Source organism: Diabrotica virgifera, chromosome 7 (assembly GCF_917563875.1).
Source record: "Diabrotica virgifera virgifera chromosome 7, PGI_DIABVI_V3a".
Taxonomy (NCBI): Eukaryota; Metazoa; Arthropoda; class Insecta; order Coleoptera; family Chrysomelidae; genus Diabrotica; species Diabrotica virgifera.
The window spans coordinates 73,991,717-74,018,417 of record NC_065449.1 but is presented as its reverse complement, the minus strand read 5'-3'; the positions used below and the strand labels follow the sequence as shown (position 1 = coordinate 74,018,417).

The following is a 26,701-nucleotide window of genomic DNA, read 5'->3' as shown; positions in this document are numbered from 1 at the left end:
TATAATTCCTATAGCTTATATACTCTAAGAATAAACTATTAAATCAAGAGCATTTCGATTATTGAGCTACAACCCCTTCGCCAGAAAACCACCCTATCTTCCCGGCTTAAGAGAAAGTTGTACTTAAAATGCGTTAAACTAATTATTTGGCGACTACATAATATCATTTAATAATTTATAACCTTCCAAATTACGCGCATTTAGATCAGTAAATTGCAATTTATTTTGTATAGTGCAGTCACTGAAGGTAAAAATCAACGATTACCTTCAATTTCGGTGAACCTTCATCGATTTTCACGAAAATTGGTCAGTGGTTAGAGGATACGTCAAGAAACAAAGGTGACATGGTACCACCTTGCGCCTTTACCCTGAGGGTGGATACCGCCCCTTCTCGGGGGTGAAAATTATTTTATAAAAAATAACTGCACAAATCAATAAAAGAACAAATTAAAAGCAAAATTTATTATATAAAGTTAATAAAATAAGTAAATACTTTTTAAGTTATTAAAGATCAAAGATTTTAATTATTTGTGAAAAAAATGCATGTTTTGAAGAGGTTTTTTGTAAATCACTGAAAAACTGTAAGTTTTTACAAAAAAGTTAATAGTAGTTCAATTCGTATAGCTTATATTCTAAGAATAAACTCTAAAATCACGCGCCTTTCGATTATTGAACTACAACCCCTTCGCAAGAAAACCATCCCATATTCCCGGCTTAAGAGAGGGTTGTACTTAAAATAATTTAAATTAATTATTTGTCGACTATATATTGTTTAATAATTTATGAGCTCGCAAAATATACGCATCTCAATTATTGAATTGTCATTTTCTTTCTATAGTGCAGTCACTGAAGGTAAAAATCAACTATGACCTTCGATTTCGGTAAATCTCCATTCATTTTCACAAAAATTGGTGAGCGGATTTTGATACTATCAACTTTTTCTGGATCTTATTTTTCATAGGTATTTCTAAGTACTTTGACAAGTATTTAGTACCTAAGTGTTATAAAATGCATCTCTTTCCCGTTATTTAAGCTTGAACCCTTAGATTTGAACAGTCGCGGAAAAAATATACATTTAATTACCAATAACTTACTTTAAATTAACATTAAAGGGTTTTTCAAGTAAGCAATTTATTATATTTTTTATTAGCTTCAATTTTAGTGATGAAAACTTTTTTGTAAAAACTTACAGTTTTTGAGTCATTTATGAAAAATCGCTCTAAAGCATGCATTTTCTTTCCAAAAATTAAAATATTTGATCTTTAATAACTCAAAAAGTATTGATTTATTTTAATCACATTATATAACAAATTTTGCTTACAATTTGTCACTCTCTCGATTTGTGGGGTTATTTTTAATAAAGTAATTTTCACTCCCGAGAAGTGGTGACATATACCCCAGGCTAAAACCCCAAGTTCTTATTGTCAATTCGTGAAAATAAATGGCGATTTACCGAAATCGAAGGTAATAGTTGATTTTTACCTTCAGTGACTGCACTATAGAAAGAAAATGGCAATTCAATAATTGAGATGCGTATATTTTGCAAGCTCATAAATTATTAAACGATATGTAGTCGCCAAATAATTAATTTAAATTATTTTAAGAACAACTCTCTCTCTTAAGCCGGGAATATGGGGTCGTTTTCTTGCGAAGGGGTTGTAGCTCTATAATCGAAAGACGCATCTGAGTTTATTCTTAGAATATAAGCTATACGAATTAAACTACTATTTAACTAAGTTAACTACTATTTAACTTAAAGTTTTTCAGTGATTTACAAAAAACCTCTTCAAAACATGCATTTTTTCACAAATAATTAAAATCTTTGATCTTTAATAACTTAAAAAGTATTGACTTATTTTATTAACTTTATATAATAAATTTTGCTTTTAATTTGTTCTTTTATTGATTTGTGCATTTATTTTTTATAAAATAATTTTCACCCCCGAGAAGGGGCGGTATCCACCCTCAGGGCAAAGGCGCAAGGTGGTACCATGTCACCTTTGTTTCTTGACGTATCCTCTAACTACTGACCAATTTTCGTGAAAATCGATGAAGGTTCACCGAAATTGAAGGTAATCGTTGATTTTTACCTTCAGTGACTGCACTATACAAAATAAATTGCAATTTACTGATCTAAATGCGCGTAATTTGGAAGGTTATAAATTATTAAATGATATGTAGTCGCCAAATAATTAGTTTAATGCATTTTAAGTACAACTTTCTCTTAAGCCGGGAAGATAGGGTGGTTTTCTTGCGAAGGGGTTGTAGCTCAATAATCGAAATGCTCTTGATTTAATAGTTTATTCTTAGAGTATATAAGCTATATGAATTATATCCGCAATACGATATATTTTAAGTTTTCTCAGCATCTTTCTCTTAAGTTAAATCAATTAAAGGGTTGTTTGGGGGTGAAGGGGATGAGCTCAAAAATCGAAAGTACATCATTTCAAGAGCTCATAAATAGCTCGTAATTCTGCCGCAAAAACCGATTCAATATTCCTATTTTTAAGTAGTGGGGGGGCTGACTCAGCCCCCCCACTAGGGTATTAAATTCCTGCTCAGTGGAACAAGCTCAAAATTTTTAGTTTGCGGAATATGAGAGCTCATAAATAGCTCATAAATCAGGGCTATTTGTTTTTTAATTTTTGCAAGTGGGGGGGGGGGCAGCTCAACACGGGTATATTAACGTTAAACTGACTTAATTTATAGTTTTATAAGCAACAATTAAGTATAGCGAAATTTATAAAACCTTGTTTAAATTGTTTTACATGCTCTATAATGCGGTTATCTTAAATTTTGTTTTGAATGTTTTTCTTCTTACTGGTAGACAAAAAATGGCAAAATGTGCATTTTTGACATCAAATTGTTGATAACCAACATAGTTACTACTCAAAATATTAAAAAAACTAACCGTCGGTATAACAGGTTGCCTGGAAACCAGATGCAGAACAGTACCATAAATGTTTTAGACTTTTTAGCACTTTCTTTAAGTGAAATTTAAAATCATTTACCACCCATGTACACTCATTACGGAATCTGTTACAAGAATTTCAGCGATTTCAGCCATTTTTTCAAAATGTATTTGGATTTTCTCTAGTAATCCTTCCAAAAGACAATACATAAATGGTGAATACCTTTTACACCAACTTCAAGGAGGGTAATTTATACAGGTACATACCTGGAATTATTATATGGACCGTTCACTCTTGTTAGAGTATAGTTCGATCAAATATGAGCTCTTTTAATCCATTTCACGCGGTAAGTTAGTCCGCTTTTCCTTTAGGTCTTAGTTCATAGGTTGTGATGTTTTTTTGCCCTCTCTACTATCTTCTTCCACTCTCTCCGGTCCTGAATCTTTTCTCTCCAGTTTGCAATTTCCATCTTTGATATATCGTCTAGCAGTTGATCTTCCCATCTAATTTTTGGTCTTCCTCTTGGTTTATTTTTTACTGGTTTCCAGTTCATTATCTTCCTGATCAGTTCTTCTACCCCTCTTCTTTGTGTGTGCCCAAACCATCTGAGGCTTTGTGCTTTAATGAATTTTACTATATCTTCTCCTTTATTTATATTTATTATTTCATGGTTCATCAGCTTTCAATATTCCCCTGTTTCTGTCTTTACTGGGCCATGTATCCTTATAATTTTTCTCTCAATTATTTTTAACTTTTCTTCGTCTTTTTTCGTAAGGCACATTACTTCTGCTCCATAGGCTATCACTGATCTGATTGCTGCTGTGTATATTTTTGATTTTGTTTTTTTTTTGCTCAGGTTTTTGTCCTTGAGTAGTTGGTGATATTTCCAATATACTCTATTACCTGCTTTAATTCTGTCGTTTATCTCTATACTCCTTCCGTTTTTGCCGTCCACCATCACCCCCAGGTATTTGAAGCAATCTACTCTCTGGAATGTATTTTCACCTATCTTTATTTCTGCTATTCTGTTTACATTGTCTCGTGTGCTTATAAGATTTTTTGTTTTATTCTGATTGGTTATTAGTCCTCTCGTCTTTGCTTCTCTTACCAGGGTTAAAAGTGCCTCTTCTAGTCTCTTTTTATCTCGTGCTACCAGTCCCAGTTCATCTTCATATCCTATGATCTGTGTTGAGCTTTAAATAATTGTCTTTTTCAGCCCTGTGTCCCTAATTACTCCTTCTAGAGCGATATTAAATAGTGTCGTTTGTCGTTGACAGACTGTCTCCTTGTCTTACTTCAAGTTCTAATTTGATGTCATTTGTATCGCCCTCATTTGTTTTAACTTTTGCTGTTGAGTCTTTTATTGTCATTCTAGTTAGTCTTATTAATTTTGCCGGTATCTCCATTTTTTTCATTTCTTTTAATAATTGTTGTCTGTATATGCTGTTGAAGGCCTGTTGGAAGTCGATGAATAGTATGTGTAATTCTATGTCATGTTCATAGCTTTTTTCAATTGTTTGTGCCAGTACGTGTATTGCATCTATTGTTGATCTTCCTTTGATCTATTGTTCTAAAACCCTGTTGATATGGTCCTATAATTTTTTCTGTGTATTGATTTAGTCGGTTTCTTATAATTGTGGTCAATTTCTTATACGTTGTATTTAGTAGCATAATTGGTCTGTAGTTGCAGCACTTAGTTGGATCTCCTTTCTTAAAGATTGGTGCGATGTGTCCGTTTTTCCATTCTATTGGCATGCTTTCGTCCTTCCAAATTGTAACCATTAACTTGTGCATTCGCTTCGTGAGCTCCTCTCCGCCGTTGATGATCAGTTCGTTGTTGATTTCATCTGGCCCTGGCTATCAACAATATGTGGTCAGTGCCTCCATTTGTCCCTCTATATGACCTTACGTCTTGTACTATTTGTGTCCACTTTTTCGAAATTAGAGTATGATTTATTTGGTTTCCATCCATTCTTCCTGGTATCATCCATGTTATTTTGTTTTCTTTTTTATGTTTATGCCCAGTACTAACTATATATGTATTTGTTGCTGCTGCTAGGTTGCAGATTTCTCCTCCATTATCATTCGTAGTTTCATGAATAGTTTCTTTGCCAGCTACATTACGATTATAGTCCTCCTTTCCGATCTTTGCATTGAAATCACCCAATTTTATTAATATCTCATTCCTCGGAATATTTTCACAGGTTTCTTCCAGGATGTCTTAGAATTCTGTTTTATCTTCTTGGTTTGCTTCTTCGGTGGGTGCATAGCAATTGACTATCGAGATGTGGGCTTGTTTATTTTCTTATGTAAAATATCCTTTCATTAACTGCTTTGAATTGTATCAGTTTTTCCCTCATTTTTTTGTTCACCATAAATGCCGTACCATTCGTTCCCTGTTTGTTTTCTCCCGAATAATACATGCTAAAGTTTTTCTTCTCAATTTTTCCTTCTTTCTTCCATCGTATTTCCTGTACGGCTAGGATTTCTAGTTGGTATTTTTTCATTTCAAGAGCTATTTCTTGCATCTTACCTGCTGCCAGCATGGTTCTAATATTCCAAGAGCCCATTCTAATGGGTTTTGTTCTTTTCTTCTTATTGAGATTCTTTCTTTATTTTGTGTGCGTTATTTTGTTTTCGTTAACCGTTTGCATTTCCGAGTCTTTTTTTGCCATGTCAATATCATATTTCAGCCGCTGTTCTTCGTTTATTAGTTTTTTGAATTTTCTATCAGCTGTTCTCTCTCTTCGTCCCATATCTAGATTTTGCCATTCACTATTAATTTCTTGTAGCCGATTTTCGTTTGCTTACCTTTGCTTCTTTCGTCCTTTGCTATTTTAGTTATTTCCTTTTGTATTTCTTTTTCTTTCGATGTCCAATCGTTGTTTATATAGATACGATCTTTATGCTGTTTTAGTTTACGTTTCTTGTTTAGGATTTCCATTTTATCCGTGAGGGCTTCTGTTTCTATTGCGCATACTCTTTCTCCTATTTTTTTTGCACTTCTTAGTTTTATTTGTATTTGCAACTCTTGGGCTCTGAAATTTTTCATTTCTTCTTTTAATTTCTTATAATCATTTGTTTCTACTTTCAACCCAGTTACGATCAAGCTTTTCTTTTTGCTAAATTTCTCCAGTTGCTCCATTCATTCATGTAGCTGTTTTACTTCTTTTTTTTAGTTTTTGTTTCTCTGCTTTTACACCCATTAACTCTTTATTGGTTTGTTGTTATTCTTTCCTTATTGGTTTTATTTCCTGAAGCATTTCATCGTTTTTATTCATTGGCTCTTTCATTATTGTAATCATAACATTTTCCATGTCTTCCTTGTTTTCGTTGCCTGCTTTGCTTGGTGACCGTTTTTTAATTTTACTTCTATTAAAACAATCATCCAAGTTTTCTCTTTTGCGTTTCGTTTCATCATCGGTTTCACTTCCTGTGACATTTTTTCCATTTTCTAGGAGTGCAGCGCTAAATACCTGGAATACCGATATTAGATTATCAACAATACTTAAAAAATGAAAGTTACCAATTCACCGGTAGTTAATGCGTTATTTAAAAATTACCTGCTCACCAGAGTTGCCAGTTGGTCTGTAATTAGGATGGGGATTAAAATAGATACGAATTCACCGGGACCCGGAAATATGCACACCCTGATATTCTAGTTACGTAAGCTCGTCCGATTGGCGCATGACGTTAACAACAGAGTAAAGCATAGTCCCGTCTATGCGTTCGTAATACGAACGCGAATGAAATTTGAGAATAGCACAAATGAATGAATTATGACTAAAAGAAACTAAGTGATTTTTATAGTTTAGAGGAAAATTATTAAACTATTTACTTTTATTTAAATTGATTTTCAGTTATTTGTAAAGTTCCCAGTTTCTTGATTATATTGGTATCCGGAAAATAAAAATATTCATATAATCGATATCTACTAAAATTATTATATTTCGTTAGTTGGCAAAAATTGATTAGTGGCCTACACATTAGTAAATATAATTTTTACCAAGGGGAAGAAAAGCCCAAAAATAAAACCATAAATTTAATGGATTGATAAAAAAACAAAATTTTTTACTTTTTGAATAATGTATTTCATCAGATTTAAGTAAGAGGCGTGGAAAAGACAAAAATAAGTTTTACAGTTTTCATGCCATGCACTTTATTTAAATTTTGTGCATGAGAAATAGACGTACATACAGCAACTATGTAGCAGTTTTCATAATTTTTCTTTTACGCAATGTCAGGTTGTTAAGAGACTTGTTTAATTCTTTAATTCGGAAGTACATCCGAGACCTAAAAAATAACTTGTTCGCTTTGTTAGAACAGTCTACAGTTACACTTTTGGACATAAGGTTTTCTAAATAATTTTTAGTTACCAAAATGGAATCACCATTCATGTGGAAGGAAAAATTGTCTCCAGTTACTTAATATATGACAAGAGAGTGTCTGATGGTTTACATAAACCACACTTACTCAAATGATCAACCCACGTGTACGTTGAAACATCTTCGGATTGAATACTGGAGTCCTTCAATTTATGGCAGATATAACCAGCCAAATTATCCAAACCATCATACTCGAGGTCACTAATGTTTTTTCATTCTAACTCTCATTGAAAACTTGAAAATCCACAACTGTTTCGTTGTTAGAATCCAGCCTTTGGATCAATTGTCCAGAAATTGGTAAATCTGGGATGTCGTCTGTTTAAACGTTCGAAAATTCGTTCCGTTGTCTCTCCTACCCGTATATAACTTTTATAAAATAAAATAAAGCTTTTTGTTAACACTTTAAAAAAATTGTAATGGGTTTTCCCCGAAAAGAGCTTCATTTTTTGGTACTATGTATCACGTTAAAATATTTGATTTGGAATGTGAAGGATAAGATCGTCTTTTTTATGAGCTACAAATTTACTTTTACTGGTTCTATAGACTAAGAATATACCATTTTTTCGTTATTTTTATATGCTACATTTTTTCCAAGAATATTTTTCGATATAATACTTACTTTTTGAGTATTTGCGAAAAACCGCCGAAAAACGTGTTTTTTTTTTGTTGAAAAGTAAATATTTTTAGTCGCAAGTGACTCTAGTACCTACTACTAAATTAACCTAGTACCTAAGTTAAAAAAACTCTATAGAACAAAAGTTGCTTAAACTTAGTCAGATCTGTTTCCGGACTTATTTTAAACGTATATTTTTTCACCCTCCAAGTAAAAGCAATCAACGGCACAAATTCAACTTTGAAGTGGGGGATGGGTAGAATCTAAATTCAAATTTTCATGCAATTAGGAGTTGACCCTGAAAATTATGTGTGTTTCTTTTTATCTTGTAAATCATTTTACTTAAAATCATTTTTTAACTATCAAATAATAATTACATATCTAGTTATTTTATTTTTTAAACTTTAATAATATTTATAAAAAATTTTACTTTCTTGTAATGTATTTTTAAAACAAGCAATCATTTAAATAATTATTTTGTAACAATTTGTATTATTTAAGAATATAATAATTACATTTTGGTTTCATAGTAAGTGTTTTTTAAGAATATTAATGTATAGTTTTAAAATATTGTATTGCAAATAATTATCATTATTAAATGGTTATTATTTGTCAAGTATTCTTTTTCTTTTTTCACACCCTTATGTATGTAATAAAACTAAGGGACTTTCTGAAAGGTCAATCGTAGACTTTTAAAGACACAAAAGAAGCGATACTTAAAAGTTACGCCCATTATATATCTTTATATCGTGGGAAATATACAATACAACACGAGCTCCAACCGCTCGACTAATACTCTTTAGAGCTGGCATCAGTGTGTGATCTCGCGTTGAACGGTAAATATCTAAAATTTCGTATATAAGTCCTCCCCTTTACTTTTCAGCGACGGATCTCGTTTCGCTGTAAATTTATCAGAAAAATTTAAGTACAAAAATCTTTTCCCCTCTAAGTGTGCCATGATTAATATGTTAATTATAAAGATACTTATGAACAATATACTCCAATAATTAATTTCCTATTGGTGGATCTCGGGTTGTCCTCGATTTAGTCGGATCTCGCCTTGATATGAAGACGTATATATATATATATATATATATATATATATATATATATATATATATATATATACAAGCTGTACGCTTCCGAGGAAGCTGAAGCAGTTTTCACTTGAAGATCCTTTTTGTGGGGGATCATCCCATTCTGACTTTGGTTTTACAATTGCTGGTGTGACTTCGCTGTTTCCACTACCTTTCTCCATTCTTCTCTCTCTCTGATTTTGCTTCCTATATATCTAATTTCCATACTTCTTAAGTCTTCTTCCACTTGTTGTCTCCATCTGAGTTTAGGCCTGCCTCTGGTTCTTGTACCTGGTGGTATCCATTCGGTTATAACTCTTAACGGATTGTTCTTCTCTCTTCTCATTATGTGTCCATACCATCTAATTCTCTGTGCTTTTGTTGCTCTTACTATGTTCTCTTGACCCATCCATTCTTGTATTTCGTAGTTCATCCATTGCCTTGCATCCTCTTCGTTTTCCCTCTTTGGTCCCAGAATTTTTCTCATAATTTTTCTCTCAAAAACTTTCAGCTGCTCTTCTTCTCTTGCTGTTAATGTGAATGTCTCCAAAGCATATAGCACTATTGGTCTTATGGTCGTTTTGTAGATTTTCATTTTTGTATTTCGGCTTATCTTCTTATCTTTGAAAATTTTTTTATTTCTGTAGAATGCTTTGTTTCCTGCTTGAATTCTTCTTTTCATATCTACACTTTCATTTCTTCTGTTGACTAATACTCCCAAATATTTGAATGTTTCAACCTCTTCGAAGCTGTGTGCGTCTATTGTCATTTCTGTCAGTTGCGTCTTCTTTTTTTTTACTTACATTCATGTATTTTGTTTTATTTTCATTTATTTCCAGTCCTCTTAGTTTGGATTCGTTTTCTATTTCTTGAAAGGTTTTCTTTAATGCCTTTTTATCTGTTGCTACTATGGTTATATCGTCCGCATATCCAATTATTTGTACTGTATTTTTATTTATAGTTCCTGCGTTTGACAACTTTTTTATTATCTTATCTAATGATAGAATAAATAGTACAGTTGAGAGCGCATCTCCTTGTCTTACTCCATTTTTAATTTTTATTATTTCTGTTCTCTCTCTTCCGGTGTCTATTGTTGCTTGGGAATCTCGCATTGTCATTTCTATCATTCTTATAATTTTATTTGGTATTTTGCTCTCTTGTAAGTCTTGGATCATTTTTCTTCTACTTAGTTTGTCAAAACCCTGTTTAAAATCTAGAAAAAGTATATGTGCTTCTCCGTCGTACTCGTATGTTTTCTCTATCGCTTGTTTTAGTGTATGGATAGCATCTATCGTGGATCTTCCTTTTCTGAAACCGTACTGGTAGTCTCCTATGCTTTGTTCTGTGTATATTGTTAGTCTGTTTCTAATTATACCAGTCAGTACTTTATATGTTACATTCAGTAAATTAATTGCTCGGTAGTTTTTACATATCCTGTGGTCTCCTTGTTTTGCGATGTCACAATAATTCCTTTCTTCCATTCTTCGGGCATTGTTTCCTTATTCCATATATTCTGTATTAGTTCATAAATCTTTCTGTATAGTGCTTCACCCCCGTATTTTATAAGTTCTGCACATATTCCGTCGTCTCCCGCTGTTTTCCCGTTTTTCAGTTTGCATATTGTATCTTTTACTTCTGTATAGGTCAATTCTTCTTCTTCACCTTGTTCCGGGTTCATTATTGTTTTTCTTTCTTCTTCTACATCCGTTTCTTGATACATTTCTTCGAAATACTTCTGCCATGTTTCTGGTTCTATGGCAATTGTCAAAGTACTGTCAAAGTATAAAGACGTATTTAAAAAGTTCTTTCCAAAACTTTAAACATTTCGAAGTTCTAAACCTTTTTGAAGGATCAGACAGGCTGCCGACGAGTTTGTACAACATCGAATATCTCAAAAATAGGTACCTATACATTTCGTGGGGCAGAAAAGTAAGTTAAAAAAAAAACAATTATAAAGAGGACCGATGGAGGTAAGTCCAAATATTTCCTCAAATCTTCCGCTGTTTGATAATTCTGATATTGATATTGATCAAAATATTGAAAATTTAACGTGCAATGCCTTAAACGGCGTTTCTGAAACACCTAAGGCCATAGCGGAAAAGAAAAAACAGAACAACATGGAACCAGAACACGAATCAGAAATAGTAGAGAAAAATAAAACTAAAAACAAAAATAAGAAGGCAGCAAAACGTCAAAGGCCGAATGAGTGCCAGGAAGATGAAGATTCAGTGGCTGAAATGAAAAAGCAACTAAAAGAAAAGGACGAAGAAATTAAAAAACTCAGAAACCAAATCCATCAATTGAATGAAAAAATCAATGGACTACAAAATACAATAATAAACTCTCAAGAAAAAGTAATCGAAACTATAGATAAAAGATTCGACGAACTTAAAAACGAAAACCAGACAACCGATATACAAATAAATGAAAAAAAATCGATGACAGCAATCCCAAAGAAAAAAATTGAAGATACTAATAATAACATCGCAAATACAAAAAATTTACCCATAACACCCACAACAAAAACAAATGAAGATTTCCCTTCCCTGCCAAAAAAGGTCGGAAAAGACAACAGCGTGCCATCAACATCTAAGGTACAAGAACTATTTCCTTCCCTACTGAATAAGGGCAGGGAAGAGACAATGGAAACAAGCGAAATTGATAATATCCTTATCACCGAACAAAACAATCAAGAAAGCACTATAAACAGGTCCAAACCAAAACCACCCGTCATAAAACTACAAACAGTAAACGAAACAGGAACAATATTGAAAATTGCTGAAACTCAAAAGATATACACAGACAATAAAATCTCCAAAAACGGAAGAGAAACACTCATTCAAACAAAATGCCCTGAAGATTATAGAAAATTTACCCATATCTTGGAAGATTATAACAAAGAAATCAAAATTCAGTGGATCGCCTTCCCATTAGACGAAGATATCAAGCCCAAAATGGTTATTAGAGGACTTCCCTCAAATACAAAACCTATAGATATACAAACGGAACTATTAAATAAACATGAAATAAATACAATTAACGTAACAAACATGAAGTCTAGGAAGGCAGACAAAAAATCTCTGCCAATGTTTATAATTACAGTGGAAAAAGAAGACGTACCCAAAGCCAAGAAAATTACCAACCTTATGTACATGAGAGTAGTAATAGAAGATCTAAGAAAGAGCAACGGACCAACTCAATGTTTTAATTGCCAGGGCTTCCACCACGCCCAAAATGCATGCTTCAAAGACGCTAGGTGCGTAAAGTGCGGAGAAAATCACAAGAGTAAATTCTGCCAAATTCCAGCAGAACAAAAAGCAAAATGTGCTAATTGCCAAGGGCAACACCCGGCAAGTTATAGAGGATGCCCAAAGATACCTGCCTGGGGAAGACCCAGACAAATAACAATAGAAAACAGAACACAACAACCTAAAAGAAACAATGGGCAATCGTACGCCCAAATCACCAAACCAACCCAAAACCCAACAACAGATTCGACCATATTAATTTCAAAAGAACAACAAAAAGGACTGGCCACGATGATAGAAGAGCTAGTCATAAAAACGGTAAGTGAAGCGATTAAAAATGTAAAAATAGCACTGAACTAAGGCACGAAACTAGGGGATACCTGAAGATAGGCTCCTGGAATTCAGGCGGCATAAGAACTAATACAAACGTGCTGGACGAATTAATAAATAGATATGAAATGGATGTCGTAGCATTGCAAGAAACTAAACTAACTCATACCATCAATATCAAGTTTCCAGGATACGACATCTACAGGAACGACCACAGAGCAAATTCAGGAGGAACTGCTATCCTAGTGAGAAAAGGAATAAATCATACATTACAACATACGCCACCACTAAACACTATGGAAGCAACAACAATAAAAGTCCAGATGAGACAAGGTGAAATAAGGATCACTTCAGCATATGTAAGGCCAACAGATCCTTTAAACGACGACGACCTGAATACGTTCCTGAACGCCGAAGAACCGTCCATAATAATAGGAGACCTAAACGCCCGATCCCCTAACTGGAACGATAGAGCTACAAACAGAAACGGTAGAATACTGAATAATTATCTAGTGAACAACGAAGACACCATGGTGATTGGGCCCATCGAACCAACATACTTTCCTGGAAATGCTCTACCAACCCATTTAGATATAGTAGTGGCCAAAAGCCTAGGACTACAAACAGACATCCGAACCTTAAACGAAGGATCAGCAGACCACAACCCCATACTCATAGAAATAGGTACATGGGAAGAAGATCACAGAACAACAAAGAAAAGAAAGAAAACCAAGTGGTCTAACTTCAAACGCCTAGTGAGCATAGGAATTGGAAACATTCCTACAATTGACAATCCACAAGAAATAGAGGAAAAAGTCCTAGAGCTCGAAAACATCATAAAAGAAGCACTAAGAAATAGCACTACTGAAGAAGAATATGAAATTCATATGGGAAGATTTAGAGACATAAATCAGGAAATAAAAGAAATGATAAGGGAAAAGAACAGAGCCAAAAAGAGAGCCAGAAGAACAAGAAACCAGGAAGATAAAAATAGGGCAAATCGACTGAATCGACAAGTCAAACAGGCACTAATAGACCATAGAAGCCAAAAGTGGGAAAACTACATAAAAGAAATGGAGGAAAGGAGCCAAAATATGCAAGAAATATGGAGGCTCCAAAGAACTTTAAGAAACGATAGAAAACCCATTCCCCCACTACATGGAGAAAATGGGATCGTCTACACAGAAGAAGATAAAGCCGAGGTGATGAGAAGGACACTTGAAAGAGAGTGTACACTGAATTATCACCAAGACGAAGATATAGACTTTATCGAAGAAGTCGAAGAAACAGAACTAGAAACGCCCGAAGAACAAGAAGAAATAATAAATCCCACATCACCAAGAGAAATAAGTGAACTGATTCGAAAAAGTTCACCAAAGAAAGCACCTGGTCCAGACGAAATCACTAACAGAGCTCTGAAGTATCTTCCCTCGAAAGCAGTTGTGTATTTGACAAATATAACAAACGCAATACTAAGATACAGGCTCTTCCCAAATCGATGGAAGGAAGCCCATGTAATTATGATACCCAAGCCAGGAAAGAACCACATATTTCCTCAAAATTACAGGCCGATTAGCTTACTTCCAGCAGTCAGTAAGATAGTGGAGCGGGTCATCCAAACCAGGCTCCAATCAGAGACAGACAGGCTAGGCATAATCCTAGAAGCACAATTTGGATTCAGAGCTCAACATTCCAGCGAACTTCAAATATTAAGACTTACCGAATATATAGTAGCTGGATTCAATGACCAACAATATACGGGAGCAGCCTTTCTGGATGTAAGCAAAGCCTTTGATAGAGTGTGGCATGAAGGACTGACATACAAAATGAGAGATTATGGATACAGCGGGGCCATGACGAAACTCATCTCCTCGTACCTAAGCGACCGGAAGTTCAGGGTCCGGATAGGACCAGTTCTATCAGAACACGGAATGCCGGAAGCTGGAGTACCACAGGGGGCAGTTTTATCACCCCTTCTGTATACCATATATACAGCAGATGTTCCAAGAACACCCGGAACATTGATCAGCCTTTATGCAGACGACACTGCAATTGCTGCAAAACACATGAACCTAGATATAGCTGTAAGAAATCTACAGACGGCATTGGATACAATAGAAGAATGGAGTATCCAATGGAAAATAGCAATAAATCCAGATAAGACCCAAGCGGTTATCTTCAAAAAGAGAAGAGATAACCCAGAAGAACAGCTAACATTGCAAGACAGACCCATCGAATGGCAAAACGAAGTTAAATATTTAGGAGTCACAATGGACCAAGGTCTTACATTCACATCACATGTCAACGCAACAGTCCAGAAAACAGCAGCGGCCAGATCGGCAATAAGAGGACTCACAGGAAGAAGAAGCAAATTAGCTATGAAAACAAAATTAAGACTGATAAATAGCATTATACTGCCAATAATTACATACGCATCTCTTGCATGGGGTCACATAAGTCAAAGTAACAAAAAGAAGATACAAGCGGCACACAACAACTGCCTCAGAGAAGCTGCAAACGTGCCCAGATACGTCGCCGAACGGTTCTTATTTAGAGACCTAAAACAAATAAGAGTACTGGATATTATGGAGGAAAAAGCCAGAACAAAATTTGCTGAGCTAGAAGACCACCCAAACCGGATCTTGCAAGAGATATTAAGGTATGATGTGTACCATAGATGGAAACATAGGAGACCCAAACAACAAATATTATTAAATATATAATAAAGGCTAGATAATCGTAGCTCTATCAAAAGAAGACAACTTGCTCACCTTTGGCATCTCATTATATTTATTAATGTTGATTTTTATAATTTTCAGACATCCCTCAAAAAAAAAAATATACAAAAAACTTCAAAACGGCTTCAGCCACTAAACAAATCAATAAAATATTAACAATAGGCGAAAGCCACAAAAAAAAATATTAGTAACAAAACCCAAAAAAGGGCATGAGGGGCCCACATCCTCGAGCGCCGAGTCGCCGAACTGGACATAGCCCAGAGCGGGGACTCGGCGCCCGAGCAAGCAAAACAGATCGAAGATAAGTCACTAGAGATAGCGGGAATAGAGCGCCTCACGCTGGCCTGCATTGATCGGGGTAGGATTTCATATGGGAGTCCGTGTACCCAAGACTCCCATATGATAAGCACTTTGCTGATTGAGAGCCCCTATAGCGCATCAGAGTGCTATCGGGGGGTAAGTGGATGGTCTGGAGCATTGAGGCGGGGTGGAGTGATTCCTGCTTACGGGAGTTAATCCTCCTCGCCTCAATGAATTGTATCACCCGAATGTCATTCTCTAGGGGTGAGCAAGTCTCTCAGGCTGGGTTAAATCACTATGCTTGCTTGCTTGCTTGGTTCTATGGCTACATTAGCTGTCCGTTTTCTACTACTTAGCTTTAAGTATTGGTACAGTGGTTTTGAATTGTGTATCTTATTTTCTGTTTCGATTTCGTTCATAATTTCGTCTACTTTTTTATTTTTCTTTGATTTAAACCATTTATTTGTCTTTTTCCTTTGATCTTGGTATTTTTCTCGTTCCTCTTCTTTACTTGTGCTTAGCCATTTGAATCTTGTTTTATTCTTTTCGTCCACTGCTAGTTTGCACTCTTCGTCGAACCAATTGTTTCTTCTTTCTTTTTGCATTTTTCTAACTACTTTTTCTGCTGCAGTGTTTATTCCTTGTTTGATTTTTTTCCACTGCTCCTCCATTTCTTGTTCCTCCTTGAACTACATCTCTACATTTACTTCTTTTACAAATCTTCTTTTTACTCCTTTATCTTTCAATTTATCTACGTCCCATCTTCCCTGTGCTTTTCGTCTTTCATTCTTTGTTGTTTTTATTTTACATTTTGCAATCACTAGCATATGGTCCGAATCGATGTTTGCCCCTCTGTGAGATCTCACGTCATTTATCGACTGTTTGTGTGACTTTTTAATAAGTACATGGTCTATTTGATTCCCCTCCAGACTGCCTGGTCTCATCCATGTTATCTTGTGTATGTTTTTGTGTTTATATCTCGTGCTACTTATGTCCATGTTTAATGCCGCTGCTAAATTACATAATCTTTCTCCATTATTGTTTGTTGTGCTATGTAATGAGTTTTCCCCTGCAACCTCCCTAAAGCATTTTTCTTTACCTATTTGTGCGTTGAAATCGCCTATAATAATAGGCATGTTAGGCTATTAGCCATGCAAAAAGAAATTAAATCACCCAAAAAACAAAAAGTTATTTTCAACTAAAAAATGTACTACTTTATTTCGGCCCACAGTGTATATCTGTGTTTCTGATAGGTGATGAGTTGTGGTATTGAGGCTTGAGGCTGAGGTATGCACTGTGGTTGGTTGGTGTTGATGTAACTAATAGTTTGAGGTGACAAGTAAGAAATATTGCGACTTTGAGTATTAAAATCACAAAATCTCTGAGTTAAAGAGGCATTTATTCTACATAAAGAACAGGTTACCTACTCTTGTAATAATATTATCTTCTATACAAAAAATCACATTTAGAAAAAACTGGAACCACTAAAAATAGTATTATTTTGGTTTATCATTTTATTTATATTGGTATACCTCTTCTCAAAGCTATATTTGTTTCCATTTACGAAAACCGTTTTTGTTTTTTAATTTTCTTATTATTCTATTAGTACAAAATCTGGCTCCCTAGGATCTATTATTATTTTGATATCGTTTATTTGAACTTTATTTTGATACTAGAAAGAATATTTCACTAATAAATCATACATATTTTTTAAATTTGCTTGACTGAGTTGCCTTTAAGAGTGTAGGCGCAAATATTTTACGGCGTTCCCTACTTTTTCTGTCTTTACATGGCAAATTACGTGTAGTAAATTTCTCACTGTTATGGATATAATATAATCGCTACTTGACAATGTCATCATTAACTTTAAAGAGATGCCTCTTGAATATTCTTGGATAACTCTTATTGTATAATTGCTTAAATTATTAATTCAGTTCATTAATATGATAATTTTTTCAATAACTTTGTATTCAGTGATTATAAAAATTTATATACTGTACAACAAAAACTAATATTTAATCCAGAAAAGAGGAAAAGTGATAAAGTGATTTTTTAATAATATATTGTTACTATGGAACTCTTACAATTTTGAACATCTTTAACAACAAAATCCTTGGATCACAGAATATATCCTGGTGTATTCTCTGCTTGGACTTTCCATAAATAATAAACAATAAATAACTTTATATCAAAAATATATAAACATTTTTAATTTCTTTGCAACACGAAAATGCAGCAGCTGCATAACGCTCTGGTTAAATCAGAGACTGTAGGAAGAGCCTATACCGGTTTCGGAGGTCTTTTCCCCCTCATCAGTAGTCCCATATCCTCATCTCTCCGACTTTTCCAGGCATCACACTTTGGACCCTTCCGAATTGAAAAAAAAAGAAATGTCACGGATGAACTAGAGCCATCTACCGAAAAACAAAGTAAGTTATCAATCGAAGTAGCACAGAAAACGACAATAAATATTGTTCTCACACCACCATATTGACAACAGGTGGAATGCTTTCTTTGGTTACATCTCCTGAGATTTTCAAAATTTATAAATCATACAGGATGCCGACGAAATTAAGATGAGAGAATTTTAAATAATTCACAACTCATCTGCTCAGCGTTAATTACCTTAGCTTAACTTTATATTAAGTTCACGTCTTAAATCCATTATTTATCAAATACATTATCAATATGATTTAATCACAACTCAAAATATTCCAGATGCCATGTCAAATATTTAAAATTGTCCCTGTCTTGTCGCCATATTCTATTCGACTCATTGCGTTATATGACAAAGATATAGTCCAGAAAGCCACTGCGCATCCGCTAGGAAAAAGATTCTAATTCGGATTTTTTGCACAATCTTACTCAAAAAGGACCCCTTTTAACAAATTTGCATGTTGCCAGGACCAAAAGTTGGTCAAAAATTTTTTAAACGTTTTTTTTTGTTTTTTTCCTAAAATTATTTTTTTTGCATGGAACAAATTTTTTTTAGGTTTTTTGGATCATTCCAAACAGAAAAGGTCTTTAGTGACTTTTCTCTAAAGCTGATAGTTTTTGACATACAAGCGATTAAAAATTGAAAAATTGCGAAATCGGCCATTTTTAACCTCAAAAACAATGTGAAGAACTGAAAATTTGAATGTTTCCAAGGTAGGTGGATATTCTTTAAACATCGATTGATGAAATCCCGAAGAGTTTTTTGCAATACAATACTCAAAACTCCTTTGTTTTTTAATTGTTAGTCAAGCGTGCGCGACACTATTTTCCACCTTTGCATGTGTATGCAATATGGTGCAAATGAAAGGAATAAATTCGTTATTTCGTAAACCGGCGACTTTAAGGAAAAATCCCGAAACGGATCGATTTTTATTTTTAAGTTATGATATTGTGACATATATGGTATACTAGTGACGTCATCCATCTCTGCGTGATGACGCAATCGATGATTTTTTTAAATAATAATGCGGGTCGTGTGCTGGCTCATTTGAAAGGTTCTTGAATTCTCTATTCAGTAGTATAAACATGTACATAATTATTTATACAGGGTGTCCAAAAATTTTTTATTAAATTAAATCATTTGGCAAATTGACAAAAAAATTAAATTGTTGGACACCCTGTATAAATAATTATGTAAATGTTTATATTACTGAATAGAGAATTGAAGAACCTTTCAAATGAGCTTGCACACGACCCCTATTCTCATTTAAAAAAATCATCGATTACGTCGTCACGCCCAGATGGATGACGTCACTAGTATACCATATATGTCACAATATCATAACTTAAAAATAAAAATCGATCCGTTTCGGGATTTTTCCTTAAAGTCGCCGGTTTACGAAATAACGAATTTATTCCTTTCATTTGCACCATATTGCATACACATGCAAAGGTGGAAAATAGTGTCGCGCACGCTTGATTAGCAATTAAAAAACAAAGGAGTTTTGAATATTGTATTGCAAAAAACTCTTCGGGATTTCATCAATCGATGTTTAAAGAATATCCACCTACCTTGGAAACATTCAAATTTTCAGTTTTTCACATTGTTTTTGAGGGTTAAAAATGGCCCATTTCGCAATTTTTCAAATTTTAATCGCTTATATGTCAAAAACTAACAACTTTAGAGAAAAGTCACTAAAGACCTTTTCTGTTTGGAATGATCCAAAAAATCTAAAAAAAATTTGTTCCATGTAAAAAAAATAATTTTAGGAAAAAAACAAAAAAAAAACGTTTAAAAAATTTTTGACCAACTTTTGGTCCTGGCAACATGCAAATTTGTTAAAAGGGGTCGTTTTTGAGTAAGATTGTGCAAAAAATCCGAATTAGAATATTTTTCCTAGCGGATGCGCAGTGACTTTCTGGACTAATAGCGAATGTTCGATTTGGAAAATATCACTTCTCAAATCCTGAAAAAAACTAATAAATATTTTTAACAAATTTGAACGCATAATGAAAGAATAACAATTATTATCGAGGGCCGAAAGTCCCTTAAAATAAATGAAAAGTTTCTTTTGAATGAGGCATTTGAAATTAAAAATCACACTACATTTTCTCTTCATTTTTCACCCCTGTAACATTATATAAGTTTTCGGGAACTTTCGGCCGTCAGTAAGAACGTAATATTTCATTCTGTGTTTAAATTTTTCAAAATACTTATTAGTTTTCTCAAGATTCGAAAAAAAAAAATGAATCCCATTTAAATAGTATTGGAGCCGAAACTTTCTACCGATCCCCTTAAAGATTCCCGACAAACAGGTTGAAAAATGTCTCCAAGAATCGTTTCAATTACGGAAAACTTCCATAAATTTCTCCTTACTCAGAGTACAGATAGAAACATAAAACTTTCCAAAAGGACGATAATTTGTCAGGAGAAAGAAAAAAGACATGACAAACTGATTTTAAAAATTTTTATTTTGCTTCAGTTGATGACTTGATGACAAACAATCCAGGTAAAGGAGTGACAATATTTATAGTACTTGGCATCGTGAAATTGGCTCTGCCCTAAGCAAAAAATCCTACAAATATTATTTGTGGATTTTAAGCCACAGGAATTGTGTCCTACAACAAAGACGTGTTTATCGATGCTGTCTCTGTCTCCTGGTCAAGCTCAGTTACAGATAAAGAGATGAATTTTCAAAACAGCGCTTTATTTATAAACTATCCAGGCTGAGACTAGTAGTCGAGGAAATGAAGCATTTTGGCTCGCAATTTTTTCGTCCAGCATGGATTTACTTGAAATTTTCACAGAAGGTAGGGAATAGTCCAAGGATCATTTTCTATATCATGCCGCTGTACGCTAAAACCTTGGAGGTGGTTGCCACCCCATCTCGGGGGCGGGAATTTTTTATTACATTTTAACCATATAAATCGATGTAAAAAGTAATTCTAAGAAAACAATGTTTTTTACATTTTCTTCGTAAAACTAATATTTTTCGAGATATTCGCGCTTGAAAGTAAAAGTTTTTCGATGAAAAAATCGACTTTTTTAGAGGGTTTTTTGAGAATACCTCGAAAAATATGCATTTAATAAAAAAAAAGTGTGAATATAAAAATTGTATCTTTTAATAACACAAACCAAATTCTTATTCTTTAATATCTTTAGGACGAATACAAAACGAGTTATGGCATGTTTTAAAATTAGCTTTTTTCGTCAAATGCATAATTTGAAATATTCAAAGTAAAACAACGGAAAAACTTTGCATTTTTCGAGGAAAACTTTAATAACCTTTTTTTAAGCACATAGTTAGACCTTTCAAAAAATAATAATAAAAAGTTTCTAGCCTGAAAATTAAGCGGCTTATGATCAAAAAAAGTCGGTACCTGCTTTTCTCTATGAAAAATTAGTGAAAACAACCCCCTAACTACCCTCCTAATTAAAAATTGGGCTTCACCTTTCTTTAATTCCTTTTATATTTGCATTATTAATACACCCAAGAAGTTTGAGCTATTTAAAAGGCGTAATTTTAGAAAAATTGGAGTTTAAAGAAAAATTTATTTTTGGAATTTCCCATTTTTCACCTTTTAGTTCAAAATATCTCCGAAAATACTGGAGATTCGAAAAAAATGATGGAACACTAAATTGTAGCTTTTTTAATAACTAAAATTTCCTTGTGCATAGATTTTCATTACAGTGAACAGTTAGCGAGATATAGCTGTTTAAAACCTCAATTTACGAGCAAACACCCCCTTATTCGAGCCTTTTAAACCCACCCTAATTAAAAACTAAGGGATCTTACGGAATTTAGTTTACACAGTCTTATAACTCTTCAAAAATACTACAAAGTCATTTTTGAAAAAACATTTTATCGACAAAAATGAAGGAGGTACGTTTATAAAACGATTTTTTTTTTCGAAAAATTCGTATAGTCAGCATATGGATAATTTTCAATGTATGTATAATATCACAGAACCGGTTCGTATACTGGAAGATGACTAAAAAGCTATTTGTATTTGTATTTGTACATATTTGTAAATTCGTATTTTTGTGTAAATAAATGTTTTTGTAATTCTTTAATTCTACTTTTTTTTCTGTATAGATCTATTAAAATATCTACTTATAAAAATTGTAATGTTATTAAGGGTGGTTTTAAGGGTTGAAATATTATGATATTATATCCTAAAGTATAAAACAATCATTATTTAACCAATCAAAATCAAATTTTACCCGTTTAAAATATTTTTATATAATTTTTGACAATAAGGGGTAGTTTACACCCCTAAAAATAATCAACGCCCTTAAGCATCATATAGAATATAAAGTACAGGGTGAGATGATCCTAATCCCAAATTTTTATGTAAATCGATGCAAGCCGAAATTATTCTTTTAGCATAAGTAAATTTTTTATATATAGCTCCAACAAGGGTGGTTTTAAGGGTTGAAATATTATGATAGTATATCTTAAAGCATTAAACTATCATTATGTAACTAATAAGAACCGAATGTTGACAATATAAAAGTTTAAAATGTTATTTTATAGTTTTTTACAATTAGGGGTAGTTTTCACCCTTAAAAAACCAAAAGCATACAACGGCTCAATATAGAAAATGAACTAGAGGTTGTAATGAACAAAGTCAAATTTTTGTACAAATCAAATCGACGCTGGACGAAAAAATTGCGAGGTTTTGCCATTTTTTCAGCTTCATTTCCTCGACTATAGCAGTGTTGAGGATATTTATTTACAGGAGCACCAATATAGCCTACGCCTTCTACGAGTAAGAATATTTCTATATACCTGTCCACGGTGAGTCCTCAACAAATTCGTCCGTATCCAAAAATAGAGAAAGAAAAATAATAAACAAGGAAAGAAACCGTTGAAATCTGCATTTCTTAAAAGCATTCCAGTAAATGAAAAGCTAGAGAAGGAAGCTAAAGATAAAGAAGCCAAAGATATTCTGCAATAGAAAATGTAAAAAAAAGGTTAAATAAAATTATCAGGACTGGCACAAAGGACAAAAAGATAAAAAAAAATAATTTCAAACAAAAGATCATTTTCTTAACATTTACATACTTGTCTCAATCTGCCCCCAGCGAATATCAACTTACCCCCATGTGGGGAAAATTTCAGTCTTGGGAAAAGTATCAACTCAATCAAAAAGATAATACCTCAGAAAACTTTGCACCATAGAAAATAACATATCGATATTTAATAGAAAAAAATCTAATCTAAAATTGTAAAAATTAATATAGGAAATTTTTCTCAACTTGCCCCGCTCTCCCCTATTATTATTCTGATTTACGTTTATTTGAACTTTAATTTGATACTAGAAAGAATATTTCAATAATAATCATACATATTTTTTAAAATTGCTTGACTGAGTTGCATTTAAGATCTCCAACAAAACAGGTTGAAAAATTTCTCCATGAATCGTTTCAATTACGGAAAACTTCCATAAATTTCTCCTTACTCAGAGTACAAATAGGAACATAAAACTTTCCAAAAGGACGATAGTTTGTCTGCAGAAAGAAAAAAGACAAAAAATGTTAAAGCGAACAGAGTATTTTCGGTTCTCATCAATAAATAATGAATGGGAGTTTTGCGGACTCCTACTTTCTCTGCAAACTTCACTCTCATCGTACGAAATGAATCAACTCCGACTCTTTTACTACAAAAAAAGTTTAATACCTCGTTTGTTGGTACCTTACTCTCGTAAAAATAAAACTTTAACATTGTGAGTGGAGTATCAGGGTGACTTGTTAGTTATTTCTTTATAAACGGAGTGAGCTTTTGTAAGATTAAATGTATGTGTAGATAGTAGATATTATGCTGTATAAAAAACACGAATAAAAAACCGCTAACCGCCGATAATCCAGCTACAAAAGAGCTGATATACAGGGTTGAGAAAAAGTCTGGCAACGCGGTAATTTCTCGGAAACCGCTAGAACGATTTTTATAGATTGTGGTGGGTAAGGGTCTTCTAATGCGGCCGATATTATAGTGGTAATTACATTGTTGTCAAGTGTTCCTTTTTTCTGGAAATCTAATGAACTTTGTTATTTCAAATAGAACAACCTGTACATATATTTTTGAAGTTTTAAAGTTCTTAAGAAATACTGATTATTTTTCATGTTATATTTCCTATACCTAAATGCCAGAATTTCGGAGTTATTGTTACATTTATTAAAAAAATTTAACAAATATTACAAACAAATTTTTTTCCGGCTTAGATAGAAACTATTTTAGATACTTTGGATAATTGCGAACAAAAATGGTCTTTTGTAATTTTCCTCTAAAGTTAATCGTTTCCGAGTTATAAACAATTTAAAATTGAAAAAATCGAATAAAGACGATTCTCTAGTTCAAAAATACAAATATTATTTTTTTTGAAACCACAAAGCACCTAAAGTCAAGCTCAATCCTTCTTCTATCAGCTTCCTATAATAATTTTTGGCACTTTTTATTCTAAAACATTGTTTTTTATTACACATTTTTAATGAAGCGCATAGGAGAGGACGGACGATCGGACTGCATTATACACCAGGAAAATAACGCAAAAATATACCATGTTCGGGACAATTGAGCAGCCAGATTGCAAATGGGTTTTTTTGAATAATATATACCTAATACATTATAAATACAAAAATGCCCGTCACAGTTTGGACGAGAAATTTAGTTATTAACAAATAAGGGTCAAAAATGGAAGTTTTTTCGTTTAAATCGCTACAGGTAAAAATGGGATAATTAAATAACCTATTTATAAAATTTTTCTTTTAGTAGATGACCCAAGGTTTAAAATAGCGCTTTTTGAATTTTGGTCCGATCATTTGTTGCTTCTGATATTGCAAAATAAAACTAAAATTTCGAAAATAAATAATTTGCTATAACTTTTGCGAAAATGAATTTAAGACTTTCATATTGCACGAAAAGTTGAGTCAAACAGTCCGCACAATGCACAAAAAATTTCAAGACGATTAGTCAATTAGTTTAAATTTTATTCAATTTGTTTATCGCAAAAAAATTTTTTTAGCAATATTATTGTTCAGAAAATAATAACGATATAGCAATTCTGTTAAAACAACGTGAAATTAGAATAGTCATATTTTCAAGGTATTTAAAAAAATCATTAAAAAGTCATTTCTGTCACTCAGAAAACATTTTACTAAAATAGAGTCTTTTTTGGCTTATAAACAATTTGAATAACTTTGTTAATATTGACTGTAGGCTAAATTACAATGGGATTTAAAAAACTGGTATTTTTATACGAGTTTTCAAAGAAAAACTTTTCGCCTAGGTTAATTACGGTCAGAGTTAGCCACTTTTTTTTATTTAATTGACGACTACTTTGTTTATAACAATTAAGCAAATTAACTAGAGCTTTTTTAAAGTTGAAGATATATAGTTTATGTGTAAAATTTTGAGTAAACTTTGAACCTCAACAGAGTGGTTAATAAAGTTTTAAAAATGGCGTTTGAACGGAATTAATTCGTGGTCGGTGGAGGGGAATTATAAAAATCCGAGCACTAAATAAATGAAACTGATTCTGTAAACATATGCTGAGATTAATATCGCCGGAGCTTGTTGATGGATTTTGATCATAATTTTTTAAATTTGTGTGTACTCGTAGTCTTATAGAGTACGTTATGTACACACATCCACACCTAACATTACAAAATGTTAGGGGGAACTCCCCTTATCACTCAGGGATATGAAAAATAGATTACGCTCGATTCTAAGACCTACCTAATATACATATATAATTTCATAAAAATCGGTCAAGCGGTCTCTGTCGGATGAGTATGGAAAGTAACACTATGACAGGAGAATTTTATAGATGTAAATATATAGATGGCTGTTAACAAATAGGGGTTGGTGATAAAAGAGTGAAAATTAAGGGTTGTATGTATTTTTGAATTTTATATTATATAAAATTAAAGTAGATAATTTTGTCTAAAAAAATAAAAAAAAAATGGCAGGGGAGCTACCCCCCTTATAATTTATGGGTATAAAAAATAGATTGGAACCTCTTCTCCGTCCTATAGGATATACGTGTAAAATTTCATAAAAATCGACCAAGCCGTTTCGGAGTAGTATGGTAACTAACACTGTTACAGGAGAATTTGATGTATATAGAAGTAAGTACGAATTAAATAATAAAGGCGACTAACTTTGAGCCTAATTAACCTAGGCAAACAGTTTTTCTCTGAAAATTCGTGTAAAAATACCAGATTTTTAAATCCTAAAGTAGATTTACTCTACAGTCAATATTAACAAAGCTATTCAAATTGTTTATAAGCGAAAAATGACTCTATTTTACTAATCTTTTTTCGGAGTGATAAAAACGACTTTTTAATGATTTTTTTTCAACACCTTGAAAATATAACTATTCTTCTTGTATGTGGTTTCCACAAAATTGCTAGGTTATTATTATTTTCTGAACAATAACATTGCGAAAAAAAAGCTCTTTGCGATAAACAAATTGAATAAAATTTAAACTAATTGACGAATCGTCTTAAAAAATTTTGTGCGTTATATGGAATGTTTGACTCATCTAAGTGTTAATGTTTTTTATGATTGGCGATAAAATTTTGTATGCACCACGTCAGTAAAGACTCTTTATCGAACTCGTCTGTTATTCGCCTCGGTCGCTTCTCTCCCTCTGCTCGT

General features: G+C 33.0%; 1 protein-coding gene across 1 annotated transcript in view; it reads left to right on the top strand.

Moving 5' to 3' along the window:
- The first annotated feature begins 10,950 nt into the window (after positions 1-10,950).
- LOC126888534 (uncharacterized) overlaps positions 10,951-26,701 on the top strand; it is a 33,898-nt gene continuing 18,147 nt past the window's right edge. Inside the window, exon 1 of the mRNA XM_050656879.1 lies at positions 10,951-11,580. Within this exon, the coding sequence (XP_050512836.1) occupies positions 10,951-11,580 (630 nt within the window). The remainder of the gene's footprint in view (positions 11,581-26,701) is intronic.